The sequence below is a fragment of the Strix aluco genome, chromosome 7 (genome assembly GCF_031877795.1).
Source record: "Strix aluco isolate bStrAlu1 chromosome 7, bStrAlu1.hap1, whole genome shotgun sequence".
NCBI lineage: Eukaryota > Metazoa > Chordata > Aves > Strigiformes > Strigidae > Strix > Strix aluco.
The window spans coordinates 18,552,095-18,571,774 of NC_133937.1; the positions used below are offsets into that span (position 1 = coordinate 18,552,095).

The window sequence follows — 19,680 nt, forward strand, 5'->3', positions numbered from 1 at the left end:
TTCAAATGGAGTATGTATGTGCTGGAGTGTACAGCACTGGGGAGTTAACTGAATGCACTCTGCTTTAGAGAAGTGAGCTGTAAAAGTGCAAGGTTAAGTGCCTGGTCCTTCCTAAACAAAGGCTGCTGCACCCATGTTAAAATGCAGGGAGTTTGGGAAGAGGGAAGGAACAGCCTTACTGATATTTTCCATGATTGCTAACATTGCTGAAACGGGCTTACCAGTGATGTTTGGGGTAGGATGTATGAAGTGTAGGCTGGATTCCAGGTTTTGCATCTAATGTCATTTGGTGAGAGGGCCAGGGTAGGGGTGTGGGGAGAAGGAAGGCAAAATACAAGAGTGAGGGTGGCTTGGAATAGGAGGGAACAGACAGATAGGTGAAGAAGAAAAAATGAAAGAAAACGTGTGCTTTACATTTTTTCAATGAAATGTGTCCGTCTTTCCAAAGAACACGCAGTAATTGGTCAGTCTGAATTTTCTTTCCTTCTTTTAAGGGATAGATTCCTGTGCAGAGAGGGTCCTCAGTCTGCTGCTGAAGCTTTTGAGAAGGGAAGATTGACAGATGTAGAGAGTAGGCAATGTTCTTTACAGGAGTCTTTTAATAATGTTCATGCCATGGTAAATGAAACTCTGCAGAAACACTTACATACCACTACTGTATGTATAAATAGACAGACATTGGGCGAGCAGTGTAGGTTAAGTTAGTGTTTGTGCCAGCTAGGCAAAGATAAAAACATGCTTAGGTTTTACAAATACCTCACTTAAGTTAGATGTGTCCTACCACTGTGCTGTCTCCTGTTTAGCACTATGGGCAGCAAAAAGCAAAAGTATGAGATTTTCATCCATCTGCGCTTGCTGCCTCTAGCATTTTATCACTGCATAGTCCAGAACTTTTCCAAGCCTAGTTAGATATCTGCTCCTTTTATGCTAGTTCTTCCACCATTACTAAATATCACTGATGGACTTACCTTTAAAGTTTCAGAAAATGTTTTAGAAAAAGCTTATTTTTTAGATTATTTTTTTAATCCTCTCACGCTACTACTGAAGTTATTTTCAGTCCACATCATTCTTACAGTACATTTAAGGATTTTTTTTTTATCCTTTAAAACCAAAAAATATAACTTGGAAATGTTTTTAAGATTGCTGTTTGGTTAATAGAAAAATACCAACTATGACCAGCTATACAGTCACTTCAGAACATGGACTATGTTTGCTGGCATATTTATGGAAACAGACGCAAATGGATGGGTTTAGCTGAAGAAACCTAAACTTCCTTATTGGCATCAATAGAATTGTTTTAGTATTCATTCTTGAGTGAGTAAGCACTGAGTATACTCATTCTGAATAAGAAGATCAAGTGTCTATTTGTAAACTAACTTACATTGGGTTTGTTGAAGGATGGTTATCTTGACTTTGGGGTAGCCCGGTCCCAGATGATTCACCAGTGAATCATGGGCTTGAGAAGCTTTATGTCTGTATATATCACTAATCAAAATAATTTTAAATATGAATACATGAGAAAAGTTAATACAATAAAGCTGCACTTTAGTAATAAATGTAAGAATCATTTTGTATTGTTAAATTTTAGCTTAACTTTTTTACTACTCGAGGAAAGTGATTTTGATGGCAGTCTAGGGTTATCTGTCATTCCAGTTTTTTTACTCAGTTTTTATATACCAGTTAATTGTTATGTGACTGTCAATCAAGGGAGATCCAAGCATAGAACTCTTGCTAATTACAAAAAAATATTAAAATCAAACTATTCAAGACTGTCTTGAGTATCTTAAAGCACATTAAGCATAAGCATGTTAACATGAAATATCTATGTGAAGAGTAAGCAGTAGCTGAACACAAGTAACTCTGATTTATAAATCTTGACTTACTAACCTTGAATTACTTGGTTGGAATGCTGCACATAAGGCTAATTTAACTAATGAATGCATATTTCTCTTGTCTGACAAGGTGTTGGTTATGAGAGAGAGAGAGATATCTGTAGGTATATGTATATAAAAATGTAATTGTATAACCTACCATCATAGCTTATATACTATTTGAAAAACCTCTGGGTTCTGTTTGCTATGGAGCTACATGTTTTGTTGCTTGAAAATACTTTGCTTTCGAATTCCTCTAGTTCCAATACAGCATACTTAACTTCAGCTTTTTGTAAAGGTTCAGACTGACTGTTTTAGATATATGGCAATCAAATGCAAGTTAACATTATGCCACCATTAAGTCAGCTACAAGTTTTTAGAAATTAGGCATGTATTTTTAAGTATATGTAAGAAAAAATAACTGATTGTTCATGACCCTATGTGTTAATTGTTCCTAATGGGGTGAAATAATGCATAATTGTTTCAATTTGCTTTGGTAGTTCAGTTAGTTTCTCCAGATAGATGAAGAAACCTCAGTTGATGTTAAAGAACCATTTCAGCACTGTATACTGGTTTTGGTTTACTGCCCTTAGAGGCTTAAAAGAAGCTATTTAATATAGCAGATATAACAGTCAGTTTATGACACATTACTCATCTGAAGAGGGAGAGGAAGGGGTGTGTGTGGGGGAGTCTCAACTGATTTTTCACGATAAACTACTGATTTGAACACAAGGATCTAATTCATATGAAGAGCTGAGTGGTGCAGACCAGAAAATAAATTCATAACATCATCTCATAGTTTTTTGGGGTAGAAGAGCCCACATTTCTCCAGTGGTTTTATAATTTTCTAGTTGTGTATAAAGTTACTGGGACAAGATACGTAGTAGAAAAGCTTTTCAATCCTTATGTGGGATTATTTTGGGATATCCTTTTCTGCATTCATTTACCTATTTGTCATGACCTCAGGTTTGCCCAGTTATGCGGGTCATTTTTTTTGTTCAACCCTTTCTTAAGCTATCCAGTCCTAATGGAACAGTTAATTCTTACTAATACTTAGTAGTGTTTGGTCCCAGTAGCTTGGGAAAAGGATGCAGAGAGTTAGGTTGAAGGCTTAGCTGCACTTTTGCGATCTGGTAACAATGGCTAGATGTGTTTGTGAGAAAAGAGGGCATGTGCTCTTCAGCAACTGGGTCGTCATATGTCTGCCTTTTGTGGGTTTGGTCCCCCGTAAGTTTCCTTTAAAATTCCTTAATGGGATTTTTCTGATCTGTAGGACATCATGTTCATGGATCAACATGCTTCATCAAAGTTTTAAAAAAAATAACCACACTGTTTTAAATCATAGTTCCTGTTATAGAGCAACAAGGTTGGGTTTTTTTAATAAGGTCCTATATGTAGTCCTGCTTACCTTGAATACTTCGTCAGTTAAGTCTCTTGCTTGTGGAGGCTCTGAGAAAACTAGAGAGAACACAAAGGAGGGCAGCAAAAAGCAGAGTGAACTCAATTTTTAGAGTGAGTAGAGGTGACTGGATCATAGTCTATTAATATCATCAAGGTAGTAAGATAAATGAAGAGAGGGAATTGCTTGGTCTCAGATGGTAGAAGAAAGAGCAATCGCTTAAGGCTAAGGAAGGAAAAGTTTGAACTAGATAATAAGGGTGGGGGAAAGAATGCTTTAAGCAGAGCAAGTGAACGATGTTTTGAGGAACCTAAGGAAGACTTTGAGGTACCATCACTCCAGAAGTGTGAGATTGAAATTAGAGATGTGGCTGGTAGGTTTTGGTGTGAAAAAATCACCTAAAATTTTAGAGTCGGGCTAAGTGGCAAAGGCTGGGTTGCCTTAGCCTGTTTTTTACAGTTGTGATGTGATGCAAAGAATGACCGTGGCCTTGACTAGCTTTTTTAATGTAGTCTGTACTGCCACAGCCTGTTCATAGAGGTTATCGGACAATGAAGGAAATGTGTGCAGGAAGGGAATGTAACAGTAAAGCAGCTTGTGATTTATACCAGCAGCTATCTGATAATTTGGTTTTGTTTTTTTTCTTTTGAAGTTAGTACAGCTTCTCAGTACTGGATGATATTGGCAGCTAGAGTATTGCAGTGATAATGATTTCATGATGCTGGAGAAAATGGCTTAAGACTATGCTTTCAAACCTTTCTGAATGATGCCCTCATGTTATAGATAATAAGGTTTGCCGTAAAAAACTGGCTTGGGACAGCAGGGAAATCTTGTGTTCTCTTAAAAGAAAGCTTTCAAGTATTCATATTGAAACTCAGTACAGCAATACGTCAAAATGTATTTAAAATGTGGCTTGTTCTGAGGCAGTCTCACAGTTTGTATCAACCGCAATACCATTTCTGGCAATTCAGAAAGGGCAGTTTCAAGCAGTCACTAGTGAGAGTCAATGAAATGGAACAACCTCTTAAAAGTTTTGCCTTCCTCATCTCTTCTCTTCCGCTTATAGCATGTCTTCCCCTCTCAGACCTGGTTTATCTCTGCAAGATTTGCTCTATGCATCTTTCTCTTGGGATCTGGAATATATCTCTCTCTCCTGTGATTCAATTTCCTTCTTAGAGTTTTTAAAAAAGTTCTCGTTGGGTAATTAGATGATTCTGGGACATTGGATTGTGCCAGTTTTAAAGATATGTCGCTGTTGGAGTCAGAAGGGACTGTTCTGATCATCTGACCTCCTGCATAAGATGGTTACAGAATTTCACGTAGTCATTTTTACATCTAACTTCTGTCTGAACTTCAGTAAACAGCACTTGTTGTCTGAGGTGATGATTTACTAAAATATAGTTGCTACTATACCTTGCAGTACTTAGTCAGGGAAGGCGTCAGAAAAGTCTAGGTTTTAACATAACACCTTTTTGTTTAAACACCTTTTGCATGCAGCTTCAGTGTACTGCTTTGAGATGGAGCAGGGGAAGACACAGATCATCTGCATCCTGAATGGCTCCATTCTCTGTGGTACAGAGTAAGATGGATTATTCCATGTGCTTCTTGCTGAATTGTTTCTCCATTACAAAAGTAGTTGTTCAGAAGACAGTCCAGTGCTAGCTAATGGCTTGGAATATCCAGTCAGAATAGGAATCAGGCTTTTTTCTTTTTTTTTTTTTTCTATTAGGTATTAAAATGTGTGTGATGGAATGGCCACTTGGTGGCAAAGCTGAACAGGAAGTAAAATGTGACTCTGCTTTTCAGAAATACTTCCATTTGTCTGGCATTTGTGGGACATTTGTGGGAAACCATCGGGATTATAAAGGCACGCTGACTTCTACCTGCAAGGCCACATTTCTGTTTGTAACTGTGTTCCTAAGTTCATACAATCATAATGCTACTTGTGGTGCTAGTAGATTCCTTTAATCTTTGTTTGATTCCTTGAACACAAGATGTACCGAATCAATCAGCATTGTCTTCATCATAAGGTGAGTTGGGGCAATTTGAATGCCCCTTCCAGAGTCTCTAGCAGATTGAGAGACAATACTACATGAAAAAGCTTTGGTGATAAGATAAAGGGCTTAAGTGGAGTTCTGTAGTTCTCTCTCTCCCTAATATAGGTTTTGGTATTGTCCTAATGACAAAGGCACATGCTCTGTATTTTAATGAGGCAAGATGAAATATGTTAGAAAAATGACAATAAAACCCCAAGGTAACTCTGCTAGCGAACTTATCTTTCTGGCTCTTGTTTAAAAAAAAAAAAAAAAAGTCATTCAAATTTGTTGTATGCTTTAAGGAGGTGTGGTTTGTAGGGAGACATAATGTCATTTATCACATCAACCTAATGTATTGGGGGGGGGGGGGGGGGGGCAAAACCCTGCAAGATTTCATCTGTGTGAGCTTTTAGGTGATGCCTGGATATGATGGGAAGTGTTTCAGCATGCAGGGCACTAGGTATGCTGCCTAGAAGCTGATAATGTCTCCTTCTGACACAGCATCATAGCAAAATAAAATTATGCTATGCTTTTTCTTCAACAAGAGTTCTGACTGCGTCAGCCCCTTTTACTTCATACCCCAGGAGACAAGATTCATGTTGGCTGCAGGCTCATGAGAGAAGTGAGCAATTGGAAGAAGTAAGACATCTCTCTTGCAGCTGCATTTCAGGTGAGGTGAAGAGGTGATTCCTGACAACACTCAATGAGGTCTCAGGCTCTCTGTGTGTTTGGAAATGTATGGACAAATTATTTTCTTTATAATATGAGAATCTCTCTGCAGTTTCACGCTGTCAAACATTCAAATTGCGTTTATTACTGAGTTTCTCTTGATTCTAAATAAGAGACTGAATTCATTCCCCCTGCTCCTTGTTCCAGCAGATCTACTTTAAGCTAATGCTAAGTCAATAAGAGCAACATTTACTTACTGCCTTGCCTTTCCCATGCCCTCACTGCATATTCTGAATGGATACACATGCATGCTATTGAAGCAAATGAGCTTTTGTTCTATTTAAAAAACAGGCCCTTTAAATTGGTTGTACAATGACAGACATTTGCAGAACATGTGGTATAAAGTAGTAATTCCTGCTACTTGAAAGCTTAGCTATGAAATCCAAAATAGTCATCCAGGATTTCTTCCATGATACCCTAATGTATCCCAGCTCTCTTTTTGCGTGCACACACACACATTTTACTTGTGGACATGGAATTAAGAGAATTCTGTTTTTCCAACACTTTGGTGACTTAGAGGTGCCATTAATAAATAACCCAGGGGTTTATAATTCTGATTCCCTTAAAATTTTCAGTTGCTTCCATGAGTGCCTTTACAGTGATCTTTCATTCAAAGTTTCTTGCTTGGACTGTCTTGGCTATGTAAAAAAAAAGCAAGGTCAACCCAAGCTCTTCTGTAACTCATCAATTTTAATGTATTTTTGCTTGAGACAAACAGCTTTTTATGCTCAAGGTGGCAGGTACTCACCGCAGGTGTCATCCATTTCCCTTGGACCTGCTGGAAACTATTACCTCTGAACAGCTTTTCTTTCTTAAATTCCTGATTTATTGTGTGAAATAGTTTGTACAGCTCAGTACAAATAATACATCAGAGCTGTATTATTAGCTGTGATGCAAAGCAACAACTCTTTAGACATACTGTCTTTAGTGGTTTTATGTATATGTTTAGATGTTTGCTACATCTGACATATTTAAGGGATGCCAAATACAGAAATTTTTGGTTTGGGGTTTTTGGGGGTGTCTTTTGTTTGGTTTTGTCTTTTAAACCTAGCTAATTGCTGTGATCTCAGCTATAGTGCAGTCCTACAGCTAACCTGCACTGGTAGAACTGAGGATACACTAAACAGGAGGAGACGGATGAAATTAACAGCTGGTACAAAGAGGAGCAGGAACTACTTAGCTTTTTGCATCAGCAAAGTTGGTTTAATAGGGAGTAGTCACAAAGAATGACCAGATTAGTTTAGATGTAGTAGAGTTGTACCAATGTCTCTGCCAAGGCCAAGCCCCATCTTAAGCCTTGCATAGGGTTGGACCTATTGCTCTACACAAAGTTTGCATGGTTTGGCTGTAGTCAAAGGGCTGGGGCCTACTGTATTTGCAAAGATCAGGCCCATGGTGCAAGTGCTATTATCTCCCCATGCAGTTTTGAGGGGTGTTAGGCACTGGGCCAGGGCAGCTAGTGCTGCGGTACCCATGGCTGTCACTGCTCCTGGCCCTTTCCCTTGTCCACTGTTGTTCAGCTGCCACGGTGGAGCAGAGAAGTTTGGCTGAATTACCTGGTGCTGGGCGCTTCCAGTAAGCCATGCCCAGGTTCTTCCTCAGGGGCAACTTATCTGCCGTCCTCCTCCACCTCTTGTCCTACCTGGGCTGGCCCTGCACCTAGGGCCTCACCCCCGAGGTGAGAGGGCCCCCGCTGAGGGAATGGATACAGCCCCTCTCCCTGAGGGAGTGCCCGGGGAGGGCTGAGGAGCCCCTTTCACGGCGGCTGAGGAAGGCGGCCACTCCACGCCCTCAAGCTTCGCCGCCTGACAAAATGGCTCCCCCACCCGTGCTGCAGCCGGTGGGGCTTCGCCCTGCCCTGCCTCGGGGAGCGGGGCGGCCGGGGCGGCCCCGCGGAGCTCTCCATGGTGGCCGCCGGCCCTAGCCCGCCGAGGGGCCGCCGGGGGCCGGGCCGCCCGCCGCGCCGCCCCTCCTCCCCCGTGGCCCCCCAGTCCCGGCCCGACGCCCGCCCGTCCCGGGGGCGGGGGCGCGCCGCGGCGGGGCGCTCCCGGGTCCCCGCTCGACTCCCCCGGGGCGGGGGGAAAGACCCCGGAGGCGCCGGGCCACAGCCTCCGCCCCTCCCCGCGCCTCGCGGCGGAGGCGCCGCCCCGGGGAGAGCGGAGTTTCGCCACGCTCCCTAACGGCCGCGCTGCCGGCGCGGCGGAGCCAGGAGTTTCGCCACGCTCCCGTAGTCCCCTCGTGGGGTGGCGGCGCGGTGCATGCCGGGCCCGAGGCGGACTGTCCCTTCGCTGCGCGAGGAGCTGGGAGCCGCGCCTGCCGCCATGTTCCGCCGGGCCGCCGCCGCCCGGGGCCTCTAGCCGCCCCCGCCCCGCCTCGCCGCCGGCCGCCGCGCGCCCCTCTCCCCGCCAGCACGCCGGCGGAGGAGGCGGACGAAGGCGTCGCCGCGCCCAGCAGCCGCCGCCGGCGGAGCCCGGCAGCGCCCAGCGATGTCCGCCAAGGAGGGGAGCAAGGTGCTGCTGCTGCCGCCCCACGCCACCAGCGAGCGCGCCGTCAAGGGTGAGCGTCCCCGCCCTGACCCACGGCCTGGCGCCGCCCGGGCCCGGGCCCGGCGGAGGAGCGGGGAACATGGCTGCCCGGCGCGGCGCGGGGGCGGCGGCCGCGACCCCCGGCGGGGCGGAGGCCGCCCCAGTGTCCGCGGGCGCCCGCGCGGGGAGGGGGCGGCCCGCCCGCGCGTGGCGGGGGTGGGGGGGTGTGCTCTGGTGCCGGGCTGCCCACGGGTAGGGGCGGGAGCGGCGTGTCCGCGGGAGGGCTGCCCGGCTCCGTGCGGAGGCGTGGGGCGCCCGCACCGGCATGGAAAGACGCGGGGTCGGCTGGGTTTGTAGGCGGGGAGGCCGAGCTGGGCGCGGGCGCAGCCTGCGGTGAGCCCCGGGGCGGGGCGGGCCGGGCCGCCTCCCGGCGCTGCCCGTGGGGCTGAGGGGCTGCGTGCCGCGCGTGGAAGCGGTGCCCGAGGCCTGCGGCCCTGGCGCATCCCGCCCAGATGCGGGGTTGGCACGGGTGTGTGTGTGTTCTGCTGGCCGGGGGCCACCGGCTTCCCCGCCTGGGGTCCGGCCCCTTCCCGCCTGGTTCGCTGCGGGGGTTTTCCTCTTGTCTGCGCAGAGGAGATCCTTGTAATTGCAGAAGCTGACAGCGCCGAGGAAGAGGGAGTGGGAAGGTGCTGCCGCCCTTTCTTTTGGCAGCTGGTCTCCGGTTCCCAGTTCTGATGGAAAAAAATCACCTTGATCTATTTCTTCAGGGCCTGTTTCGGTAGCACAATCTCATGGGACGCCTTTAAAAGTCGAACGTTATACTTCCCCGAAGAACAAGTAAAACGTTTTAAAGTAGATACATCTGCGTGAAACTAAGATGGTCTAGTGACCAAAATGCTGTAAAATACTAAGCTCCTTTGCTCCGGAGCACATCAAGTGTGTCATTTTAGTATTTGTGGGGAGAATAATCCTTTGCGACTAAAGTGTCCTAAATATATTCATTAGATCTAAACTGTCAGTTAAGAGGATAGCATAGGTAACACTTCAAAGAATTTCTAGGTTTTGAGTAAATTGAGTAATTTACTCAAATTACAGATGATTTTATTTTGATCTCAAAGGTTTTGATACTGAACTGTGTTTGATGGTGGCAGTGTGGACATTTGTAATAGCAGACGTGGGCTATTGGAACTCAGGGTTGTACACAAAGCAGTCTGCTTTTAAGAGTGACATTCCTAGGAACACAGTATCTTAACTGAGTTCAAAGGGGTGGAGATCTGTTCGTTTAGTTTTTTATATAACAGGGGGTCTTGAGAAAGGAAAAGGATGTCTTTCGTCTTCAGCAGGTCTTAATTAGAGCCTTGGAATCCCATAGTATGTTTTGGAAATCGGCATGTTTTCCAGTAAGCTGGAAAGCTTTGCTCATAGTAAATTGTTACGCATTTTGGATTGCTTAACCTGTTGATTTGTTTGAACAAATTGCAAGACTAAAAGTAGAAAATGTTAAAACTAGTCTGTTGGAAGCTTGTACTCATTAGAGCTGCTTTAATGTATAGTGTTTAGACTTACTGATATTTTGTACCTTTACCGCAATTTGTTGTAACAAATTAAGTTTTAAAACAATGCAAGAAAACTAATGGTAAGTGGTTAGATACTTTAGAGTGTGCTGGAAATCCTGCTGATTTCCAGTCACTTGATAATTCAGCTTGTTAGATGTGACCTATGCATCTGGTTGTTTAAAATCATACTTAAGACTTGCTTCATTCTAACAGGATTACAGCCTGGGGTTGCAGTATTTGAGCCCGGGTGTGTAGGATACAGAACTATTATAAAGGTAATTAGACTTTGATAGCCTTATCTGACATAATTACAACCAGTTAAGTGTTCATATAGCAGCATTTTTCTGTTCCTTCTGTTGACCGGTCCTGTCCATACCTATCGTGCTGAATCATTGGCTTCTGGAGAAAGCCTGGACAGCTGTGCCAAACTGTCTGTGTTCTTGATATGAAGGACAGGGTGGTTTGGTTCCCCCCTCCCCCATTAGGTGCAGTGCAGCTGGAAATATTTTTTTTTAGACAGCAACTGTAGAGGTGCAAGATTGCAGGTTATGTCAGTGCTAAGTGGGAGTATCTATGCAACATAAATACGTTTGTTGAAACCATGTTAAAATGTGGCAACTATATCACATCCCTGTTCTCAAACAGATGTGTTGCCTCTCACATACCAAGGAATGTTCGCTGTACTCTTACCTATTGTACAATGAATAGATTATAGATGTGGTGATAGTCTCTTAAGGTGGGCCCTCTGCTTTTGTCAAGACAACGCTGCATACCAGGGAACCCAGAAGTGGAAATGTGTGGACCAGGTGTGCTGGTTGAAACTGTTAAAACAGCAGTTCAAATGGTTGCATAACGTCTTATACTTTTAACTTCTGTAGTGCTTATGAATCACTGTAGAAATCGCCTCTTTTTTCATAATTATCCACTTATTTATTGATAATTATTAGTGAATTAATTTACTGGAATAAAGTTTGGGGATTCTTTTTATGGTAATACTTTTTTGTGTTTGTTTTGTTTAATGTGATCCATTATAGGAGAAAAAAAAAAAGTGTAAAAGTGGTCTGAAAATGTTCCTTTTTTGTGTGCCAGCTCTGTTCCCAAGAAAAAACATCCTAGGGGCACCCAGACTTTCTGTCTCTCCTTGCTGAGACATTTCATTTGTAATGTCTCAGGTCCTTGAGAACAGCCACAGAGAAAAATGTAGTGGTATTACCTGGTGTATCTGTGTATTTGTCCATATTTCAGCTTTTCGTGCTCTCCATATGCTAGGTCTTTTTGGGAGGAAATGTGAATTAAGGACTTAGTGTTTGCTGGTATTTGCATTGTTTCATCTCTTGCTTTTATTTTAACTTTATTTTCTTCCTCTGTATTACTGGAAGAGGGGAAAAAATAGAAGAAACCATTAAATTTCAGAGGCTATGAGAAATTAAATCCTTTACCACTAATAATGCGTGTTGGCAGAAATGGGCAAGAGATGCTCACCCAAGAAAAAATGGTTGAATTATTCTATCATCAGTAACTAGTCTTTTCTAATAAGGTAGGATAATAATTAGGATGTGTCTCCTTTATATTTTGACCTGTATATTTAGCAATTAGTGGAAAGTGCATGTATCTAGAAAAATATCTGAAAGGTTAACAGGTGTAATGTTCGTATTAGACATACATATAATAAACTTAATAATGGCTTTAAATAGGCAGTTTATACAGTCTAGCAGCATTGGTCTGGCATACCTTCCAAAGTATGAATCGTATCATCAAAGGTCATTGGTTGCTTTTAAAGTGTATAAAAAGCTCAATTTTTCTCTTTTTATGACTTAGTTAACTTGTCTAAGTAATTTGTACTTACAGAGTTTCCTATAAATTAATGGTTAGCTATGGAATTGAAATGTCTAAAGTCAGTTTTTGGCATTTAGTTCTCAAAAGGTGTCTTGTGGCGTGTCTTTGTTACTGTTTTTTTTAATAGAGATGAGAAAATGCACCTGTTGTCTTGATTCAGTGTTTTCTAAGGCATCCTCTTCATCTTTGAAGAATGATACTTAGTGTTTTACTGTCTTGTGGAAGATAGCATTTTCCTCTACTATGTTCTGTCAGAATCACAGGGGAAAAAAGTATCTTTAAACTGCTGTTGATATTTAACTGCCATATCTGGTTCGTTTGGGTTTGCCTTTCTTTTTGGATGGTAATTGACTGACTTCAGTCAGTGCACTTGACCACTCAGTGCATGTGACTTTCATACTTTAAATTTGTCAATGTATTGTATCTTTTGTATTGAAACAACTGTTTTACTACCTTGTAGTAAAGTGTTTTTCACTGATAGGAAAAAGTGCTTGCAAGCTCCGACGGTTTGATAGAGTGGTCCCGGGCATGGCAGGGATGAGCCTTCATTGGCTTTCCTTTGAGGACAAAGCACCGGGGTTTCTCTGACTCACCTGTGTGTAGCTATACTGCAGAGTTGTACTTGGAGGTACTCTATCCTACTCGGCATTGTGCTTGCTCACTATGGGTGTTACGAGGCTTTGGGAGGCAAGCCACAGGACCTTGTCATGCTGAGCTAATGGGTATTTTTTGCTGAATTTGGAGATTATGTCTATTCTTCTGGAAATGGGAGGCTTCGGTATTCCTTTGTTTTGGATAAAAGTCATGATACGGTCTGATTGGCAAACAGTCATTTTGGATATTAAATGGTAGATCATTGAAAAACTCTTCAGAGAATCCCAAAGAGAAGTAACTCATAGCCTTGAGCAGGGTCCTAAATTAAGACACTAATAGCTACTTTTAAACAATGATTTCCATGTAGGAGAAAAAGAAATAATTGCAGTATTGAACTTTAAAATTCAGAGTCTGGTAAACAAAAAAAGCACCCCAAAACAACAGGTAAAAGGATAAATGCTTACAGGCAGCGTGAAGGCTGTTTTAAAGATACTATAAGGCACTTAGAATGCCTTTATGCTGCTGGTCAGAAATTATTCTAAAATCATCTTAAAAAGCAGCAGAGTAAAGAGAGTATTAAAAGGTCATACTTTAAAAAAAAAATCACAGGGTTTTTTTTGGGGGTGAGACGATGGAATGGAACTGAATTCTGACAAGTTAGTGTTTGATTGGCTTTTTTTTTTTTTTATTGAGAGGATGGTTAGAGTGAGTGAATCTTAAAACAGCAACACAAAACCCAAAAAACCCACCCAAAATGGAAGCCCGCCTTAATTTCAGTAGGGCAAATTGGCAGTTGAGGCTTGAAAAGGTAAGGCCGGAGCAGAAAAATCTGGCAACTGCTTACATGTGTATTTTTTGTGTAAGAAGCTAAGGACTCTTTCACATACAAGTCAATTTTTTTTGCTGAATGGGACCAAAGAATTGTCTCATTGAAATGTAAGTGGTTTCAGAACATATCAACAAAACAAATGTTCAAAAAAAAATATCCCAGGACCAGAAGATATTTGTCTGTTGGCTCTAAAGGAATTCTTTGGGGTTTTTGGGTGCAAAATTGCGGATTTATTTTCCATAGCCTGTGGCATAACTCATCTTCTGAGTCTGAGAAATGGAGCATAGAAGTATTTTTTTAAAAAAACTCTAGATTGAACTGGAGAGCTGTAGATCAGTAAGTTTAATTTAAGCAGACTCTTAGCACTTAAAAGAAAGAGTGGACTATGTCCCTGAGGAAATAGAGTATTAAAGAGGAGTTGGTACAGTTTTCGTAGGAGGAAATCAAGAGAAACTGTTAGAATATTTTGGAGGAGCTAGTGAACTGGTTGATCCAGCCAAATCTATTCATTAGGTTCCTTCATCGGAGCCTTTAGAGTAAGCAAAAGAGGAAATATCCTCTTCTGAATCAAAATTAGTTAGAAAAGAAAGGATATTAATAGGTAATAAACTCACATGGTTGAGGGAGGTTAACATCTGTCATCTGTGCTCTTTAAATGTATTGATAAGTTATTTAGAAAACAGAGTGAATGGCATATAACAACATTTACTCAGGATAGTAAACTTCCAGAGATATTTCAGAAAACTATAGTTAAACTGAACGCCTGGGCAAAGAAGTTGCAGGAGACGCTGTTCTGATAAAGGCAGAGTAGACTCTACAAGGGAAAGAACAATTCTTGCTTAAACATAGAGGGCAGTGAACTTGGGAAAGAAACATTAGGGACTGTATGGATAGTATTCTGAAAATGTTAGTGTAGTGGCAGTTGAACAGGCTGATAGGAATTTAGGGATTATTAGAAGATCAGTTTAGAAAAAAGAGAATGCACAATCATGCCATTGTATGCATCTTGTGTTACCCGTGCATCTTGAACAGCAGCATGTTAATTTTGGTCCCCCTTCCTGGTTTTCTTCTTTATATAAAGATCTGTTCGGAGGCACAGAGTGGCTTTCATGCAAGGTGGAGCAACAAAAAAGAGAAATCTGTGACTTGGGAAAGTGGTAGCTAAGTAGGGGATAGAGTTAGATAGTGCTTACATCATGAGTGGTATTTGGAAAAGTCAAATAGGAAACAACTGTAATTCTTGTCTTCCTATGAAACGGAGAAATGCAGTACTAAACAAAATTTTCCAGAAATGAATATAAAGGAAGGGAGAAATACTTTTTCCTATAACGTGTAATTAAAATTGTGGAATTCATAGCAATAAGTTGCAGTGGTGGCAAAAACTATAAAAGTGTCTATTTAGGATCTGGACAAAATAGTGAAAAATAGTTCTGTCAGTGATCATAAACATGATGGTCTGGATGAAACTCTAGAGGAAATCCTTAAACCACCCTGTTTGGAAAGCTGAGAGTATGGGGAGGGACAGATCTATGAGTCCACCATTGCCAGAAGCACATTAAAGCACTCAATAATCTTTTGGCGTAGCTCACTATGGCAATTTTAATGGGAGGAGCATCTTTAAATACTTCTCAAACAATTATATTTTCCTGAGAGAAACTTCTAAAAGCAGCATTCAAGTTAATTGAAAAATTACACAGACAGTATGAAAGATGAATGCACCATGGCATACCAGGTGTATCAATAGTTTCATTTGAGATTTAAAATTCTGTGAAACTTATCTTAGGATCATAGAATCATAGAATGGTTTGGGTTGGAAGAGACCTTAAAGATCATCTAGTTCTAATCCCTCTGCTATGGACAGGGACACCTTCCACTAGATCAGGTTGCTCAAAGCCCCGTCCAACCTGGCCTTGAACCCTGCCAGGGAGGGGGCAGCCACAACTGCTCTGGGCAACCTGTTCCAGTGTCTCACCACCCTCACTGTGAAGAATTTCTTCCTTTTATCTAATCTAAATCTAAACCCTTTCAGTTTAAAACTGTTACCCCTCGTCCTGTTGTTTTAAGACTGCAAGTACATGGTAAGCAAGGGATAAAATAAATAGTGCCTGCGGCACTTTTGTAGGGTTTCAAGGTTTACAGGGTCATTTTTTGTTGCTTCTAGAATGCGTGTTAATATAGCAGGCAGCATGCATTCAAAGAAACTTGAGGGAAGGGATAGTTCTTGTGGCATTTTGGAAAAATACCATAATTCCCAAGAAACTGACTTTGCTGAATCTGTGCTTTCTTGTTTGGGATGAATAGGGTAACTCCTGTCTTTTGACAACTATTGGTTTTAGCTTTCCAGTTCAAGGAGATGCTGCTTTGTATTTGTGCTTAACTAATATTTTCAAGGTTGCTGGTCATAGACCATCCGTGATCTCTTTATGCTATTTCTTTTCAGATGTGTTCTGCCAAATTCAGAAGGATAATTGGATGTAGTCTGTCCTCATAGCAGCCATGGGTGCTACATCTCTTTCTTCTGTATAGATGTTGGTAGAAGGATGAAAACTCCAGGGACAGATGGAAAGAAGTGCTAGGTGTTAGGCTTTATGATTCTTCTGAGTGACGCTACATAGACAGCAATGCATTTATAAAACCAAAAGCACACAAAACCTGACCAAATGACAGTAAAGGCACAGACAGCTATGCTATCGTGCTAATAAACCTGCTGACAAAATGAGGGATACTGGCCTTTTAGCAGAACACCATGGTTGTATTGATATATGATATCACTTAGTGGAGACAAATGTTACATGCTGTTTCTTGTATACCTACCACCAAAGCAACAAACTCTTTACACACACGAGTCTTTGTTTAGTAACCTTAGTAATGTGAGCTGAGATTTTATCTGTGAAATCAAAAACACTCTTAAAATGAAATCTGGGACGTTGAGCATGCTTTTACAGCCAAAACTGAGTTCATGGAACATGTCATGGGCTCCTGATTATAAAGGAAAAATGTTTAATTTTCTTTCACTGTCAGAGAAAAAGAATTATGTAAGTTTTCAGGTCTTAAGAGCAGAAAATACTTTGCTTGTGGAAGTACAGTACTTGTATGGTTGATCCCTGATACTTTTTCCTACCATTAGTCTAGAGGCTTTGATCTCATCTTGTTTCATGAGCCTGTTCTAACAGGGTGTCTCTGATACAACCCAGATTTTACCAAGGTTATTAAAATGGGCATATATATCAGCATAGTTTAAATTTACAGTATCTACATGTAGGATTTTTATTAGCAGCTACTGTTGTACTCAGTTACTAGGCAATGTGAGATCTGCTTTGGGTCTGGAAGTAACGTGTTTGTGTTAGTTGCCATATTGCACCTCAGCGGGGATTATTATATTGAGTAAAGTGCCATGCTAATGTAGCTTTTCTACTTTGAACCTTTTTACAAGGTACTTTGAGTTTATCTATTCAGATTGGTGCTAACTTTTGGATCTCTGTAGTATGCTTTATTGTAAGGTATAAATATACCCAGATGCTTGTAGAAAGTCGGTGTAGAACTAGCTTTAGAGGTTTTGCTTTTGATATCTCTTGGTTTAGTAGTACTACAGGATAAAGGAAAGGAGATTATTTTACTCTTTGTAAATGCATGTACAAATAGTAATAAAAACCATCAAAAACTTTTTGTTAACAAATCCCAAAAGCTACTCGTTTTTCTTCCTCACATTTCTGTTTAAAATTTTGAATCAGTGTAGTTAAAATTACATCATCCATACCTATTTTAAAAGTGAAATTGATTGATTTTTGACTAGTAAGCAATGGTTTGGTTTAGAAAATCTTGTATGTTATTGTAAATCAGGGTATGTTATCTTTGTTACTAACATCTATACTTTTACTAATAGGATATAGTCTGTTATTTTGTAGTTCAGTGTGTATTGCTTTAGAGATTAATCTCTAAATGCTTTTCTATTGCTTAGCTTTGCTGGGAATGAAAGAAGGGAATCCCTTAATGACCAACACCATGTTATTTCCTTAGGGTAATTCCTCTTAATTACCATTCTGTTACAGTCCCAAGAGTGCAGGTTATGCACAAAGACTTTGAAACATAGATTATATTTCTGTCTTGGAACACATCATGCCGCAATTCTTTTTCCTTAGGCTATAACATTCTATTACTACTTCATCAAAGGTTTAATTAAACCCATTAGTTTGCAGAAATTGTCTACATGCTTCAAAAATTACCATCCTTAACCTATTAAAAGATGTTATTTGTAATATTTTTCAAAGCTATGAACTCTAATATAGTGTTAACTATTGTTGAGACAAAAATTAAAGTATAAACTGGAAAGATACAGGTTTTGTAGTAAGCATTACTGTTTTATTCAGCTGGGTGATGCAGATAAAATCTTTAGCCATGTTTTATTCTGCCTTCTCTGAAAATTATTCTAAAAAATAATCCTTATTGAGCAATAGGAAAATATATTTATTGTGTGAAAAGGGTTTTATTGAACTCTGAGGAACTATTTTTAAGACTTAATTTTTTCATGAGGCAAATATAACTTTGCAGATGCTTTATTACTTCTGATACTAACACTTGTGAGTTTTGGACATTGTGGATTACCCCTGGATATACAGAGTTTTTAATTCAAATCTTTATAACTATATTAATTAAAATAGTTTGAGACAATTCTTTGCAGACACTGGACAGAAACATATGTTTTTATAGCCTCCCAGAAAATGTAACTTGCGAGACAAACTCAAAGATGTAGTTTGTTAAAACAGACAGAATTAATTTTTGTGCAAATCTGATCTGGTCTGATCCACATAATATATTATGTGGACATAAGAACTTTATTAAGAGAAGAAAATTTAATCTGTCATGTGCTTAGGACCTCTGAAATATTTCTGAACTGTGATAAGGAAGAGGACAAAACCATCTTTCTGAATTCTGCAGGCATTGGTAGTCATAATAAGTAATGATTTGCACATAAGAGAATGAAGAACAGCTGGTCACTTCAACAAACCATTCCCTACCACACCCTGCATCTACCCAAAATACCTCCAAAAAGAAAAAAGGGTGATCTTTCACTCAAGTAGATCATTATCTAGGAATAATACTAGGACTAATGAATCAGAATTCCTACAGAACTGTGTCTTAGAGGTGATTGACTTTGGTTCTGGGAAGGTATGATCCCTAATGCTTTTGCAGTACTTAAAACAGGTGAAAGCTACTTTGTTAATTGTCTGATCTCTCATAAAAGGGTAAGCTCAACTTTGCAGTGCTGAAGGCAGTTGTGGGCCCTCAAATAACATGTTTAAAAAAGTGAGGAAAGGAATGGCCTACAACTAATTTATGTACACATTAATATAAATTTCTAAATAATGCAAAAATAACATTAAGGGAATATGAACTTTGGAAAGTCAAGTTCAAAAAAACAGTGAACACTAGAATTGATGCTCACCTGGTCATAATTAAGTGCTTCTAAAAATTAGTTAAATTTATCTTGGTGGAACAATGAATTTCTCTTTTCAGAGACAGACTTATGTTTTTAAATGATTGTTGTACATGGAACAGAAGTTTTTGTCTTTCAATTTCTTAAATGCATTAAGATTATTAAAATTTGCACTACATGGAATTTTAATACTTCCAAATGAAACTTGAATCATTACTAGAGGAGACTGGAAGCAAAGGCAAGCCATTTCTTTTCTGTTAATAAAATACTTTATGTCCAAAAGTAAAGTGCCAGATTTGTTCTACAATATGTAATGTAAAGGCACGTTTTTCAGCTTCGTCCTACTTAGAAACTTTTATAAGAGGAAGAATAAACAATTCTCCAGTTTACTTTCTAGTATAATTTAATTTCAGTGAATATATGTATGTGATTAATGCATCAGTTTTCTAGATAGACTTTTATTATTGCATAAAACAGAAGGGTAGCAATGTGTTGCTAATAATCTAGAAGTCAATTTAAATGAAGTCAGTGAATGTTTTAGTATTTAAGCATTGGTTTTTGGAATGTAGAGTTTAATTTTGGAGAATAAGAAAATAGAGTATAAATTATCTACAAGTGGATTCATACTACCAGTTGTTCTTATCTTTGGATAGTGTGTTTCTCCAGGGTTTTTTTTTAAGCATCACAGAATCAGAGAATGGTTTGGGCTGGAAGGAACCTTAAAGATCATCTAGTTCTAAGCCCCTGGCCATGGGCAGGGACACCTTCCACTAGACCAGGTTGCTCAAAGCCCCGTCCAGCCTGGCCTTGAACACTGCCAGGGAGGGGGCAGCCACAACTGCTCTGGGCAACCTGTTCCAGTGTCTCACCA

At 40.6% G+C, this 19,680-nt stretch overlaps 1 protein-coding gene across 15 annotated transcripts in view; it reads left to right on the forward strand.

Moving 5' to 3' along the window:
* Window positions 1-8,214: 8,214 nt before the first annotated feature.
* The window catches only part of PPP3CB (protein phosphatase 3 catalytic subunit beta), a 58,930-nt gene continuing 47,464 nt past the window's right edge, over window positions 8,215-19,680 (forward strand). For 10 of the 15 annotated variants that reach the window (XR_012623987.1, XR_012623985.1, XR_012623986.1 and 7 more), the window contains exon 1: window positions 8,217-8,591. Coding sequence is in view for 6 of the 15 variants with exons in the window: in XM_074830676.1 (XP_074686777.1) it covers window positions 8,522-8,591 (70 nt within the window). In the remaining 9 variants the exon portion in view is untranslated. Of the gene's footprint in view, window positions 8,592-10,253; window positions 10,392-19,680 lie in introns of those variants that run through there. The other 5 variants (XM_074830677.1, XM_074830679.1, XM_074830680.1 and 2 more) reach the window with 4 other exon arrangements.